Here is a 16,509-nt window from a genome sequence, read left to right as displayed (position 1 = left end):
TAACGCAGTTGTCACTTCTAAGTAGGCTGGAAACCTTTCCTGCATCGCAGCACTTGTGTCAAGCCAGCCTCCAATTCGAGACTTGCAGTCAAGCCAGCCTCCAGTTGATTTTACGTTCCCTGTGTATTCAAAGTATTACGGGAATGGATGTGGAAACCGGATTTCAAAATAAAAGCCAACTTCGAGTGAATTAACAGATATGTTAAGAACATAATAACATATAATTTAGGCTTTTTTTTTTTTTTTTAGAAACTCTAATGTTACATCTACATGACACAGCCTTGTACCCTAATTGTGCCCTGTCACTATCAAGGCCATCTTATTTTGGATTTCAAAGTAAAAGCCCTGTGAAAGCAAAAGTCGTATTTCCAAATACTATTTGAACTTTGTATCAACACTTTCCAACCGCAGTCTTTTTCACAGTAATACCATATCAAATAAATTCTTTCTGATTTTGCTTTTCATAGTAATGGCCCTTTGAAATTGCCGATATTTGACTTAATCTCCTAACGATTCAAAATGCTCTAAAATGAAAAATTCTTGTTTCCACAGGGTAATTCCACTTTAGATCAACAGTATACAACCCCGCAGTGATACCATATCAATATCAAGTCATTCTGATTTTGCTTTCAAAAATAAAAGCCTTTTCAAATTGTCCATAATTGACCTACCTTTCAGTGATTTCAAAATGCTCTAAAATGGAAAATTCCTGTTTCCACAGGGTAATTCCACTTTAGATCAACAGTATACAACCTCACAGTGATACCATATCAATATCAAGACATTCTGATTTTGCTTTCAAAAATAAAAGCCCTTTCAAATTGTCCATAATTGACCTAACTTTCAGTGATTTCAAAATGCTCTAAAATGAAAAATTCCTGTTTCCACAGGGTAATTCCACCTTAGATCAACAGTATACAACCCCACAGTGACACCATATCAATATCAAGTCATTCTGATTATGCCTTCCAAAATAAAAGACTTTTCAAATTGTCCATAGTTGACCTACCTTTCAGTGATTTCAAAATGCTCTAAAATGGAAAATTCCTGTTTCCACAGGATAATTCCACTCTGTATTTACAGTATACAGCCCCACAGTGATACCATATCAATATCAAGTCATTCTGATTTTGCTTTCAAAAATAAAAGCCTTTTCAAATTGTCCATAATTGACCTAACTTTCAGTGATTTCAAAATGCTCTAAAATGAAAAATTCTTGTTTCCACAGGGTAATTCCACCTTAGATCAACAGTATACAACCCCACAGTGACACCATATCAATATCAAGTCATTCTGATTATGCCTTCCAAAATAAAAGACTTTTCAAATTGTCCATAATTGACCTAACTTTCAGTGATTTCAAAATGCTCTAAAATGAAAAATTCTTGTTTCCACAGGGTAATTCCACTTTAGATCAATAGTATACAACCTCACAGTGATACCATATCAATATCAAGTCATTCTGATTTTGCTTTCAAAAATAAAAGCCCTTTCAAATTGTCCACAATTGACCTAACTTTCAGTGATTTCAAAATGCTCTAAAATAGAATTTTGCTGTTTCCACAGGGTAATTCCACTTTAGATCAACAGTATACAACCCCACGGTGATACCATATCAATATCAAGTCATTCTGATTTTGCCTTCCAAAATAAAAGACTTTTCAAATTGTCCATAATTGACCTAACTTTCAGTGATTTCAAAATGCTCTTAAATAGAATTTTGCTGTTTCCACAGGGTAATTCCACTTTAGATCAACAGTATACAACCTCACAGTGATACCATATCAATATCAAGTCATTCTGATTTTGCTTTTCATAGTAATGGCCCTTTGAAATTGCCGATATTTGACTTAATCTTCTAACGATTCAAAATGCTGTAAAATGAAAAATTCTTGTTTCCACAGGGTAATTCCACCTTAGATCAACAGTATACAACCCCACAGTGATACCATATCAATATCAAGTCATTCTGATTTTGTTTTCAAAAATAAAAGCCCTTTCAAATTGTCCACAATTGACCTAACTTTCAGTGATTTCAAAATGCTCTAAAATGGAAAATTCCTGTTTCCACAGGATAATTCCACTCTGTATTTACAGTATACAGCCCCACAGTGATACCATATCAATATCAAGACATTCTGATTTTGCTTTCAAAAATAAAAGCCCTTTCAAATTGTCCATAATTGACCTAACTTTCTGTGATTTCAAAATGCTCTAAAATGGAAAATTCCTGTTTCCACAGGATAATTCCACCTTAGATCAACAGTATACAACCCCACAGTGATACCATATCAATATCAAGTCATTCTGATTTTGCTTTTCATAGTAATGGCCCTTTGAAATTGCCGATATTTGACTTAATCTTCTAACGATTCAAAATGCTCTAAAATGAAAAATTCTTGTTTCCACAGGGTAATTCCACCTTAGATCAACAGTATACAACCCCACAGTGACACCATATCAATATTAAGTCATTCTGATTTTGTTTTCAAAAATAAAAGCCCTTTCAAATTGTCCACAATTGACCTAACTTTCAGTGATTTCAAAATGCTCTAAAATAGAATTTTGCTGTTTCCACAGGGTAATTCCACTTTAAGTCTGTGGAAAGATGTCATGGTTGGTTTGCAAGCTGTTTTGTAATTTCTTTATTTAGAATGACATCTTTCCACAGACTTAAAATATAAACGTACTATCAATTACAACCTAGTGGCAATTTCAGCTTCCTTTTACATCATCTTTATGATTCAATTCTGTCATAATCAATTGAGTCTGATTTTGCTTTTCAAAATGAAAACACAATATGTGTTGAAACAGCAATTTTCATTTTTAAAACATTATGAAATAATTGAAAGAGTATATCACATATGGACAAATTCGACGGGCCATTAATTTGAAAGGCGAAATCAGACCAACATAAAATTTACATGGTTTTACTGTCGGGTTGGATACTGTTGATCTAAAGTGGAATTATCCTGTGGAAACAGCATCTTTCAATTTAAGAGCATTTTGAAATCGTTAAACGAGTAGGTCGTCTATGGGCAATTTGAAAATACTTTTATTTTGGAAGGCAAAATCAGAGTGACTTGATCTTAACATCGTATCTCTGTGGGGTTGTATACTGTTGATTTAAAGTGAAATTATTCTGTGGAAACAGAAAATTTCCTTTTTAGAGCATTCCGAAATCACTGAAAGTTAGGTAAGTTATTGGCATTTTCAACAGGCCATTATTTTGGAAGGCAAAATCAGAATGACTTGAAATTGAAGTAGTACCATGGTGTGGATGTACACTTTTGATCTAACATGGATTCATCCTGTGGAAAGAGCAAGTTTCATTTTTAGAGCGTTCTGAATTCTTTAAAAGAGTAGGTCGTATATCGGCAATTTGAAAAGTCTTTTATTTTGGAAGGCAACATCAGACTGATTTGATATTGATATGGTATCACTGTGGGGTTGGATACTATTGATCTAAAGTGGAATTATGCTGTGGAAACAGCAATTTTCCATCTTAGAGCATTTTGAATTCGCTCCAAGAGTAAGTCATATATGGGCAAATTGAAAAAGCTTTTATTTTGAAAAGCAAAATCAGACTGACTTGAAATTGACATGGTAACATCGTGAGGTTGTATACTGTTGATTTAAAGTGAAATTATTCTGTGGAAACAGAAAATTTCCTTTTTAGAGCATTCCGAAATCACTGAAAGTTAGGTCAATTATGGGCATTTTCAACAGGCCATTATTTTGGAAGGCATAATCAGAATGACTTGATATTGATATGGTATCACCGTGGGGTTGTATACTGTTGATCTAAAGTGGAATTACCCTGTGGAAACAGCAAAATTCTATTTAAGAGCATTTTGAAATCACTGAAAGTTAGGTCAATTATGGACAATTTGAAAAGGCTTTTATTTTTGAAAGCAAAATCAGAATGACTTGATATTGATATGGTATCACCGTGGGGTTGTATACTGTTGATCTAAAGTGGAATTACCCTGTGGAAACAGGAATTTTCCATTTTAGAGCATTTTGAAATCACTGAAAGGTAGGTCAACTATGGACAATTTGAAAAGTCTTTTATTTTGGAAGGCATAATCAGAATGACTTGATATTGATATGGTGTCACTGTGGGGTTGTATACTGTTGATCTAAGGTGGAATTACCCTGTGGAAACAAGAATTTTTCATTTTAGAGCATTTTGAAATCACTGAAAGTTAGGTCAATTATGGACAATTTGAAAGGGCTTTTATTTTTGAAAGCAAAATCAGAATGTCTTGATATTGATATGGTAACATCGTGAGGTTGTATACTGTTGATCTAAAGTGGAATTACCCTGTGGAAACAGGAATTTTCCATTTTAGAGCATTTTGAAATCACTGAAAGGTAGGTCAATTATGGACAATTTGAAAAGGCTTTAATTTTTGAAAGCAAAATCAGAATGACTTGATATTGATATGGTATCACTGTGAGGTTGTATACTGTTGATCTAAAGTGGAATTACCCTGTGGAAACAAGAATTTTTCATTTTAGAGCATTTTGAATCGTTAGAAGATTAAGTCAAATATCGGCAATTTCAAAGGGCCATTACTATGAAAAGCAAAATCAGAATGACTTGATATTGATATGGTATCACTGTGAGGTTGTATACTGTTGATCTAAAGTGGAATTACCCTGTGGAAACAGCAAAATTCTATTTAAGAGCATTTTGAAATCACTGAAAGTTAGGTCAATTATGGACAATTTGAAAAGTCTTTTATTTTGGAAGGCATAATCAGAATGACTTGATATTGATATGGTGTCACTGTGGGGTTGTATACTGTTGATCTAAGGTGGAATTATCCTGTGGAAACAGGAATTTTCCATTTTAGAGCATTTTGAAATCACTGAAAGTTAGGTCAATTATGGACAATTTGAAAGGGCTTTTATTTTTGAAAGCAAAATCAGAATGTCTTGATATTGATATGGTAACATCGTGAGGTTGTATACTGTTGATCTAAAGTGGAATTACCCTGTGGAAACAGGAATTTTCCATTTTAGAGCATTTTGAAATCACTGAAAGGTAGGTCAATTATGGACAATTTGAAAAGGCTTTAATTTTTGAAAGCAAAATCAGAATGACTTAATATTGATATGGTATCACTGTGAGGTTGTATACTGTTGATCTAAAGTGGAATTACCCTGTGGAAACAAGAATTTTTCATTTTAGAGCATTTTAAATCGTTAGAAGATTAAGTCAAATATCGGCAATTTCAAAGGGCCATTACTATGAAAAGCAAAATCAGAATGACTTGATATTGATATGGTATCACTGTGAGGTTGTATACTGTTGATCTAAAGTGGAATTACCCTGTGGAAACAGCAAAATTCTATTTAAGAGCATTTTGAAATCACTGAAAGTTAGGTCAATTATGGACAATTTGAAAAGTCTTTTAATTTGGAAGGCATAATCAGAATGACTTGATATTGATATGGTATCACTGTGGGGTTGTATACTGTTGATCTAAGGTGGAATTATCCTGTGGAAACAGGAATTTTCCATTTTAGAGCATTTTGAAATCACAGAAAGTTAGGTCAATTATGGACAATTTGAAAAGTCTTTTATTTTTGAAAGCAAAATCAGAATGTCTTGATATTGATATGGTAACATCGTGAGGTTGTATACTGTTGATCGAAAGTGGAATTACCCTGTGGAAACAGGAATTTTCCATTTTAGAGCATTTTGAAATTACTGAAAGGTAGGTCAATTATGGACAATTTGAAAGGGCTTTTATTTTTGAAAGCAAAATCAGAATGACTTGATATTTATATGGTGTCACTGTGGGGTTGTATACTGTTGATCTAAAGTGGAATTACCCTGTGGAAAGAAGAATTTTCCATTTTAGAGCATTTTGAAATCACTGAAAGTTAGGTCAATTATGGACAATTTGAAAGGGCTTTTATTTTTGAAAGCAAAATCAGAATGACTTGATATTGATATGGTATCACTGTGGGGTTGTATACTGTTGATCTAAGGTGGAATTACCCTGTGGAAACAGGAATTTTCCATTTTAGAGCATTTTGAATCGTTAGAAGATTAAGTCAAATATCGGCAATTTCAAAGGGCCATTACTATGAAAAGCAAAATCAGAAAGAATTTATTTGATATGGTATTACTGTGAAAAAGACTGCGGTTGGAAAGTGTTGATACAAAGTTCAAATAGTATTTGGAAATACGACTTTTGCTTTTAAGAGCATTATGAATTCATTGAAAGAGTAGTTCAAAAATGAAGATTCACAGGGCTTTTACTTTGAAATCCAAAATAAGATGGCCTTGACAGGGCACAATTAGGGTACAAGGCTGTGTCATGTAGATGTAACATTAGAGTTTCTAAAAAAAAAAAAAGCCTAAATTATATGTTATTATGTTCTTAACATATCTGTTAATTCACTCGAAGTTGGCTTTTATTTTGAAATCTGGTTTCCACATCCATTCCCGTAATACATTGAATACACAGGGAACGTAAAATCAACTGGAGGCTGGCTTGACTGCAAGTCTCGAATTGGAGGCTGGCTTGACACCAGTATCGCAGCTGGGGATCCGGAATCCTGGCTCGCAACTTTAGACTCCAACAAAAAAACCAACCTGCACAGGGCAGGAACATATTTTACATGAATATCATGTAACAACTTAATCAACACTAGTGACCAAATGCCTCTCACTCTTTGTATATAACGACTTAATGCAATCAATAATAAAAATAAATCAAAGAACCTTAAAACAATTTCCACATCATACAAATTTAACTCAAATCTCATATTTTGTGAACAGCAGTCACATCAATCCAACGAATTGAGAGAAAGCACATTACTGATGCACGAGGAAAGTGCAAAACGTGGTCGCAGTACTATTTAGCCAAAGACTGCTCATATTTATCATCTCATTACAATAAATAAAACTTACCTACTAGCTTCCAAAGAAATATTTCCGATTGGTTTAAAACATTCACAAGTGAAGAAATAAAAACATAATACAGCACTTAAAAGGAACACATGAAATTTACATTATACTAAGCTAATGATTAGCTAACGATTAGCTTGCTATGCTAGCGCAGTCACCGGAAATGAACAAAAACAGAGGTACATCGGCATCAACAAAAAGTGTCCGTGTTTCCCAGCAAGCGGAAGCGTAAAATCCAATTTGTGTCTTCACACATAACCTTTTTCTTGAACAAGGATTAAAGAAAAACTTGGTGAGTAGCTCGGACCAGCATACGTAGCCTTCTCACAGTGCCACCTACTGGCATTCTTTGGGAACAGCAGTTCATTTTCATGAGGCAAATTTTAGGTGGGTTACAGTAGCAACTCTCACCGTCTCTTCAGCAGCAGTTGGGAAACAGTCTGCCAAGACATTTGTTTTTCCTGAACTTAGCATATTTAAGCATATCTGCTTAAAAAGGTTAACATGTTGTGGCCTGAGGAAATAAAGCCATCAACACAGAATTTAACTGAAAAGAAGGGACTGCTATTAAATGTATTTTGCAAACTGTTCTGTCTTCATTGTCATCCACTTGGTGAAGCAGGGCTTTTTTTCCCATTAGTAAAAGGAGGGGACCTTGGTGGTGGATTTATCGATATGCCCATAGGCCAGCTGGCACAGTCTACCTGAGCCGCTTGCTGAGATTAATGTCTGCGAGCTGACGGTTTTGACTGGGCCAGATTTATCTCCTTACCACATTTGACTTTCCTCCCTCAGCTGAGCTGAGCTGAGTCATTCCCAACTTTAAATACTTGGTGTTTTTAAATTTCTCTCAGCAGCTTCACCCTATGGACACACACTTTCAAGTTCAGTGACTAACTGCCAGTACACAGGTACAGATACTTTAGAGTTCCTGTTGGGTTTTTTAACTCATTATAAAACAGCTCAAAAGAAAGGAAAAGGGGGAGAAAGGACTATGTTTTAAGGGAGAATTTACGCTGTGGTGAAGTTCATTTTTCTGTGAGTTTCAGCCACATTATGTGAGTGAAATGCATACAAGTGCACTTTTATGTGCTCGTGAAAAAAATTATTAAAAGTCACACATTTTTATAGGACTGTATAGATGGGTAGACAAATTAGCCCTGAACCAAACCTGAGTGGTATTGTGTTACATTGCTTTCCTTGCTTTCATCTCATTTTGCTAAATTTCAGCACTTGCATTTCTTCTCTCATTTCAGTTTTTATGATTTTTGTCACATTTCATTCATTCATTTCATTCTCTTCTTTCACTCACCTTTGCTTTTGCCTAATATCTCGTCTTTGTCATTTTCTCTCCCACTGTCTTTATTTCTTTTGTCTCTTCCTGTTTTTCTTTGTAGAAGTGCTGTAAATGTAGAAGCAAAGGAAGGAAAGGAATTGAAAGAGGGTAAGGAATGGAAAGAGGTGAATAAAGAAGGTAGAGAGGTAGAAACAAGCAGGCCAGTTTCAGTGATGAGCTCCCTAAGCTACAGAAAACGATCCAACCTCAGTAGCAAAGGAGATGCCCTCTTCAGTCAGAATGCTGAGTCAGAGGATACGCTATCCTTTCGTAAACCGAAACCCAAAGCTTCTGATTTTCAGAATGATGCATACTTAGCCAGCTCAAGGAGAAAGTCTCAGGTATTGGATGGCATGAATGACAGACAGTCAGTCATCTCCCAAGCCTATTCAGAAGCCAACAGCCAGGCTAGAAAAGGCTTGGACAGCCGCTGGAGCAACTTTAACGAAGAATCAACCATTTCATTTACTGCACCAAGTCGGGCCTCCACATTTCTTGGGTTAAACCCAGAGAATGATGCCAAGTCTAACGTCAGCTTAGGTCTGTCAAGCCCACTTGGACGCCATCAAAGCACCTCAAGATTAGACAAGGGTAGAGGGAGCCGTTCACAGTATAGCAGTGGTCCCAGTAGCCCTTGCTATAGCAGACGTTTTGGAGGTTGTAGTCCCGGAAGTGTTAGTCGGCCTGACTCAGTGGCTTACAGCTGCCGTCTTAGTGAGTTTGATGTTGATATTGATGATAGTAGAAGTGTGGCCTTCACTGAGAGGTCAGCATACAGTCCACACTCTTCAACTGGACGCAGCATCTCCATGCCACCACCACAAGTCAGATCAAATTTTGAAAATGACGCAGTTGATAACTTGGATGTCAAAACAGTCAGCCATCGCAACTACCTTGACCCTGACCTGGAGAAAGCCATCAATGAAGTCCTGAGTTTTAAACCTATCAAATTCAAGCGCAGGACTTTGGAAGACTCTGACTGTGAAGAAGAAAAGTTCAACAATAATGAAGCTGACAGAAAAGATACTCACCCTGTCAACAGCCTCAGACGCTCTGCATCTGCCGCGGACTGCATGAGACCAGCCAGTAGCCGCAGTAGCCGCCATGGCCACAGTAGTAAAGGAAAGAGCAAGAAAAAGAAGAGAAGCCACAGCTCTGACTCTGACAGCTCCGAAGATGGCCATCGTCACAGAAGCAGCTCCAAGAGGAGATCCAAAAAATCTCAGAAAAAATCCAAAAGGAAGGATGAGTCTTTGTCTTCTTCCTCATCTTCCTCATCTTCAGAATCAGAATCCAGCTCTGATGCCTCCACTATTTCCTACCGAAGTTCCAGCAGTGTGAAAAGGGCACCAGCTCGAAAGGCTTCAAGTCCAGAAGTGGATGAAGAAGCTGGGTCTCAGAGCAAGACTCAGCCCCTTAATAAAAAGGATGAGAAGAAGAGAAAGAAGAAGGTCGACAGCCTGATGATGAAGTATTTATACCGGCCGGAGAGTGACTGATGCAAGCAGTACGTAGACTTACCTTGGAAAGAGTTGTTTGAAGCATGATGTCACCTAACCAAACAAAGGCCTTTCACTTCTATTAACCAGCACATTAACTATTTCTCATACAGTCTGACTTGAATAGTTTTAAATTCTAATAAGGGGATTGCCTTTTTCACGTGTGACATTAGTGATGCTAACAGTTTGTGCTGTACACTTTAGTGACAGTAGTCTGTGTGGTGGTCTCTTCACATTGATTGCTTTTATCCAGGAGTCCTTTAGACCAGAACCGCCTCCTGGTTTGGTGAAATGTTATCATAAAAGGAGACACAGTCGATAAGAAGGTATTATTTGTGGATATCTAGCTCAGCTACTCAATACTCCTGAGATATTCCTTTGATTTACAAAGGAATAAAAATTACATTACAAGTCAATTAGCAAATTTATGTGTGATGCACATTTCACTGTAATTAACTCCAGCAGTTTACAATATTTAAATATCAATATGAAAAATTTCTATGTTTATTTTTAGTAGGTTTCTTGTTTTTCTTGCTTTTTCGGCTAATTGAGGTGTAAACAATTCTCAAAATGGGTAGAAAATGGCCTATATTCAGTATAGCTGTGTGACAGTGTGAAGCCACTATGCTGGGTAAACAATATCATGACCCTAGAATAAATCATTGTCTCCTGCTTTTCCACATTTTTCTCCCTCTAAATTTTCATATTCAGTTCAGTGTTATTCATAATGGGCCGTTGCCTCAAGGCGCCTGAAACAGTATCAGACAGCATATGCTCCGAGACCAAAATATCTCTCACAGGCCATTGACAAATATTATTGTAACATTTTGAGATTGTAATCTCACCTGTCACTTTGAAATCCTTGTCTTTAATAACAACATTAATATGATGTGTTTTGGATGGTAGCATGTTCCCACATTGCTTGAGATTGCAAGTTTTTGTGCCCACTAGATGCTAGAGCAATGGCTGACATGAATAAAATACTGCAGCTCTCTGATTAGAAGAATATAACATATACACACATGCATGTAGTCAGAATAATGAAGGCTAATGAAGAAAATCTAGTCACCATATGGACATAATACATCCAAAAATCAGTGAAATATATAAGACCTGAACTGTGAACTGTGGCAAAGTGTCTTTTACAGTATATTAGCCTTTTTTGATCCGACCAGAACTTTTCACAGCATATCACAGAGTGTTTTGTGTACATGTTGTTTGTACAGCTGCCAGAAAAAGTTTGTAAATTCTGATATTTTCTGTACAAATGTTATTGGATTTTGACTCAAGTACTAAAAGCAGATAAAGAACTAATTTAAAACAATGAAATCATGCCAAACCTTTTTATCTATTTATTGAGAAAATGTATCTGGTATTACAAAATTCTGAAAGGAAAAAGTGTGAACTTTTGGTGACTTTAGAAGAAGGCATGTTTATGGTTAGCAGGCTGCAAAAGGCACTGAAACTGCTAGGAGTTTAAACTACACCAATCCACAGTCAGGTGGATAAGTCAGCCGTGTTTTGTTGTGTGTGGAGGAAAGGGGGTAAAATTGTTTCAACCAAGTCAGTTCATTTGGTTCCACTTGTTTTATTTGATTTATCTAATTTTATCACTTGTGTAAAAACGTGATGCCTGTTTGCATATTTCTACAAAAATACAGAAAATGTCATCAGATTCACAAGCTTTTTTTGCCCCAAATGAGCAAATGAAATAATAACTGAGAAACATTCGAGGACATTTCTCAGATTTCAGCCTCCATACTGTTCTCTATTCGCTTTCTAAATAATAATTTTAAAAATCTGTTTGTTCTTCCTTGCTCCAGCCCGCCTAGCCAAAGACGCTACCTTTTCGATAGATCTGATGAAGAGGAAGAAGAAGAAGAAAAAGAAGAAGGCGGGGCGTCCCTACACTATCCTCGATACAGATACAACACCAGTGTGAAAGGTCGAGATGGCGAGGACAAGCCTTACGAGACTGCATCATAGCCTTATGAGACTGTGACAGCTGTGACATTTTGTCTTGCATGCAGAGATCAGCACATTTGTGGTCATATGGACACAACCACACACCCAAACACTCCTACCCCTGCAGGAGAACACAAACACTTAGAATCAATGCTTCCTGTGGCAGACCCTCACAGGACATAATTGAACAGATACTATGGTCTGTTTTTGACCGTGCACTTATCAGTCTGACCTCACTGCACAAACAGCAGCTCCATTATTTACGGCTCGACTGTGCTCATTGCATGCAAGCAGCAGTTGCTTTGCTTGAACAGCCATCTGGTATAAAACTCATCATGGCTGCAACTGAGCCAAAGAACTTGAGCTTGCAATAATAATGGATCCTTTTTCTCTTTGTCTCTCTTCTGGATTTACATGTAATATACCACAGTAATATATATTGCCATACTACAGTGTATTGCCAAAAAAGCCTTTGTTCCAAGTATGTGAGCACACTGCTTTTCTTATTACCAGTCTTTTTCCTTCCTTCCTTCCTTCCCGTTTGGGAGAAGTGCCATTTGATTTAAGTGGGCTCCTCTACAGCTGGCTTCTCTGCAGCTGGGGTGCTTCATGAACTGCTGCATGGTACACTTAAGACGCTTTCATTATCATCTGCTCGCTTTTTGTTTGCCTGAATTCTCTTTTCTCTGCCTTTTACTGGCAAATTAGTTCTTCCTTCCAGGAGAGCTATATCACTATGAAACGACAGATGTGTTTTTCAGAGGATTACTGTCGAGCACATTCATTTACTTTCATCTTACTTCTGTGAAATGGTTTGAGCCATTTTGATTTGATTTGACAAAGCATTTCCCAGGCTTTGTTAGTGAGGAAGACTCTATGGCTTTCTCCTGTGTGTCATGCTTACATGCGCTCTTGTTTCCTTTAGTTTTGAGGTTGATGTGTTTTCCTTTTTTTAAACGGAATAGACTTTGGACAACAGTCATTTGTTGGGTTCTTATAAAAACTGATCCTCAGCCAGCATATAAAAAAAGAAAAAGTCTAGTGTTATGCTTTTTCTTATCACCAAATTACATGGAAAGATCAAAACTGACAATGGTTTTGGAACAAAATATGAAGTGCAAAAGTTCGCACGTGCAGTAGTGACCTGAGGGTGGTATTGAGGCTCCTCCCAACAGGTCCTTGACACTAAGCTAAGAGTGAAACCACTTAATAGGTAGCTGCAGTTATAATCCACAACAGTCTAAGGCAGTTAAGATTTCAATGGCTTGTTCAATTAAATGATATAAAACTGTATTTATACAGCGCCAATTCACAACAGCAGTCTCCTCAAAGCGCTTCATATTGTAAGGTGAAGATCTTCTAATAATACAGAGAAACCCCAACAATCAGACGACCCCTATGAGCAAACACTTTGGTGACAGTGGGAAGGAAAAACTCACTTTTAACAGGAAGAAACCTCTGGCAGAACCAGGCTCAGGGAGGGGCGGGGCCACATTTTGTCTGGTCAGCAGGGAGGACCTTTATGTTACCCACAGTCACAGCTGCTACTTCAGTTTTGTACAGTGAGAGGAAGCAGTGACACATTATAACAATCATTATAGACAGTCTGTTTGATGCCATCAAAGCTCTTAAACTTCCAACTGAAAGCAGAAATCTAAAAAAAAAAAGAAGCTTTAAAATATATAGTTTTCCTTTTAGAGCTAATTTTATTCTGAAAGGTCAGCTGTGTGACATTTGCTTCTATCCAAACGCTAGTTGATATCTTTATTTTTTTCTGATGTAGGTGGGGTTCTCCTGTGTAACATGAAGCTGATCATAAACATGCAAGAAGCTTTGTTTCACAAACTGCAGTAAAACTCTGGGATATGCATTCTGAATGCACAGTACTAATACTTCTAAAATGGACTATTGGCTTAGTAGACATCTCTTCATTGGAATGAGAGATCCATTTCAGTAAAGCTAGTGCTAAGTTAAAGTATCTAAATGGATTTTACCTCTGTCAAATTAGGAATGTTGTCTCATTCAGACAAATAGCGAACTACCCGCGTAAACATAAACACACTTGGTGATTTCACACATGGACCAGATGTTTCAGTCCACAGAAGTAAATGAATCTTAATTTGGATGTCTTTCAGTGAGTTTTAATAATGAGAGTGTAAAACATCACCAAGGTTCATTTAACTGTAATGTCTTTAACTGGATACATTATAGCCTGTATGAGCAATACTGTGAAATCATGTTCAGTGTCATTCAAGCCTGTTCTGTTTTCAGTTTGGTGTTTCCTGAACAGCAAAAGAAAAAAAAAGAGAACAACCTGCATTTTATTTTTTTGACTGAAGTGCTACATCACACCCTTTGGTCTTGTCTGGTATTTGCTGAGTGGCATTAGACATGTTTGGAAGCAGTTTAAACTTCAGAAAAGCTTCACATTACAGGGGCTGAAAGAATCAGTGGGTGTTCTTCGTGGGAGGATTTAGGTGTGACTCTTGCTTTTTAAGAAATGTTTTTTTTTTCTTCTCTATGCAGTCTGCACGAGTGTGGAAATGTGTTTTCTGACCTGATTGACCTGATAACATGTTTTGTTTGAAGACACACACACACACACACACACACACACACACACACACACACACACACACACAAAATAAAAGAAAGTAAAAAGGTTGACCCAGCACTGACTGCACACACACAAACACAGTATTTATATATAAATATGTTTATGATTCATGCTAGCTTTGAGAATAGTTCCTATTTTCATTACTATACAAATTGACCACTTGTTACAAATTTTGCATTACTTTTTAATATATTGTAAATAAATGATGGGGATTGTTTGGAATGGCTTCTAGAATGGTTGACTTGAAGTGTTTTGCTGCTGTGGGAGTGTCTGATGCACCTACTTTTGTATCTTCGTGTGTTGTGAGATAGCAGTATGGATGCTATGGGTGGCTGCTTTTAATATTTATTTCACTGTGTGTAATTTAAGGGAACATCAGCCCGTTTCTTCTGCTGCTTCTTTTGGCTACTCCCTTTAGGGTTCGCCACAGTGGAGCATCTGCTACCATCTAACTGTATCCCTAGCATCCTTCTGGCCAGTCCCAATGAAAATCTTAACATCTCAACTTCTAGTTTGACCTGTATTTTGGTAGTTCCACTGTCTCCATATGTCTATACATCATAGCAAGTCTCACTACCATCATGTAAACCTTCCTTGTCACTCTCACTGCTATCCTTCTGTCACAAATCAACACAGAAACTCGTCGCACTCACTTCACCGTGCCTGCACTCTCTTCTTGACCTCTCTTGTGCACTCTGTTGCTTTGGATGATTGACCCCAGGTATTTTAACTCCTCTATTTTATACTATCTCTCTCATTCACACACGTATTATGTCTTGCTTCTGTGGATCAGTCTCTGACTGGCCATTCAGATGGGTGACAAATAAAAGAAAACATTTGAAACTTTAACTACTAAAGGCATCTGTTGACTCTGTTATGTTGTGGGAGGCATACCGCTGGCAATATTTGGGTCTACTTGTCTTTGTAGAGGTAAAGCACTTCCTAGTTTATCCTTTACCATGTGAAACATTTCTCTTCTGCAGCTTTTACTTGACAGACAAGCACAACACAAAGTGAAACACAAAACTAAACTATAAGGGCAATAAAATAAAATACAATAGGAAAACCAGATAAAATCAATGGATCTCCACCAGGGGTCACTTAAAAATACTGACATGCATGAAAATGTTGTACACATATGCTGTGGTTTTCCTAACAATGAGATCTCAACCCAGCTGAACACAATTTGTCATGTTCAGCAGCATTATAGAAGGGTTTAATATTTTCTCATTTGAATGTTGCTGTAGTTTTAATGCAAAAGTAAATTGAGGATGCAGTGAAACAAAGTCAATTTGCAGAAGTTGAGGAACCTCTACTCTGTAACATCATTGAGCCAGAGACTGATGCAGGACCAATAAACATCCTGCAGTCTGTTACAATTCTTTGCATGCCATTTTTTGTGTTCTGGTGCCTCAATCAAATTTAGAGTATATGTCTATACAAGTCTTAAAACAGGTTTCTGTTAGTTTTAAAGTGATGTTGCTGCTGGACTTTAACATCTTTCCGTCATGAACTGACACCAGCTTGAAGTCTTTCGTCTGCTGCGTTCGGTTTGGCAGAGCATGTCCTTTGTCTTTGTTTCTTTGTGCTTCTCCAGAAAAGTTTAGACAGCAAAATTAGGAACAACTGTCTGCTTTGAAATGATTGTAGTAATTCTTGTTATTGTTGTGTTTTGTTTGTTTGTTTGAAAAGTGGTTTCTTTCTTTCTTTATAGAAATTCAAGATTCAAGGAATATTGCAGTATGTCCAAAATGGGAATACTTGGATATCTAAAATATGTTCTTGTTACCCACTGTTCCTTAAACAAATGTATTTTGCACTGCAGTCAGCAGATTTTATATAAATAACTCTCTCACTGAGCTAACACAGCCAATCCCTCAGCATGTTTGTACTCTCTGCTCATATTGCCTTCATATTAAATCATTTTTCTTTTTAAAGAACTTATTTTAACATTGCAGTCAACAACAAACAAATCCTCCCTAACAAAAAAAAGTAACTTCAAGGCCAAATTGCATTTTAGTTCTTCACGCCAATAGACGGAATTTGAAGGTAGTGACACATCTAAAAAAAAAAAGAGGTTTGGAAGAACAAAAGGCGTTCAGTTTGAAATGGTAAATGGTACTAAAAAGAAACCACTGGAGGAAGTTTCTGCAACTAATTC

At 36.8% G+C, this 16,509-nt stretch overlaps 1 protein-coding gene across 11 annotated transcripts in view; it reads left to right on the top strand.

Moving 5' to 3' along the window:
- myo18ab (myosin XVIIIA b) overlaps positions 1-13,116 on the top strand; it is a 131,826-nt gene extending 118,710 nt beyond the window's left edge. For 9 of the 11 annotated variants that reach the window (XM_026192028.1, XM_026192023.1, XM_026192022.1 and 6 more), the window contains 2 exons: positions 8,329-9,774; positions 11,590-11,653. In XM_026192028.1, the coding sequence (XP_026047813.1) occupies positions 8,329-9,766 (1,438 nt within the window). In that variant the 3' untranslated portion in view covers positions 9,767-9,774; positions 11,590-11,653. Of the gene's footprint in view, positions 1-8,328; positions 9,775-11,589 lie in introns of all 11 variants that reach the window. The other 2 variants (XM_026192025.1, XM_026192024.1) reach the window with 1 other exon arrangement.
- The last annotated feature ends 3,393 nt before the right edge of the window (positions 13,117-16,509 follow it).

The sequence above is a fragment of the Astatotilapia calliptera genome, chromosome 14 (assembly GCF_900246225.1).
Source record: "Astatotilapia calliptera chromosome 14, fAstCal1.2, whole genome shotgun sequence".
NCBI lineage: Eukaryota > Metazoa > Chordata > Actinopteri > Cichliformes > Cichlidae > Astatotilapia > Astatotilapia calliptera.
The sequence above is the reverse complement of the archived record's forward strand: the minus strand, read 5'-3'. Positions and strand labels throughout refer to the sequence as shown.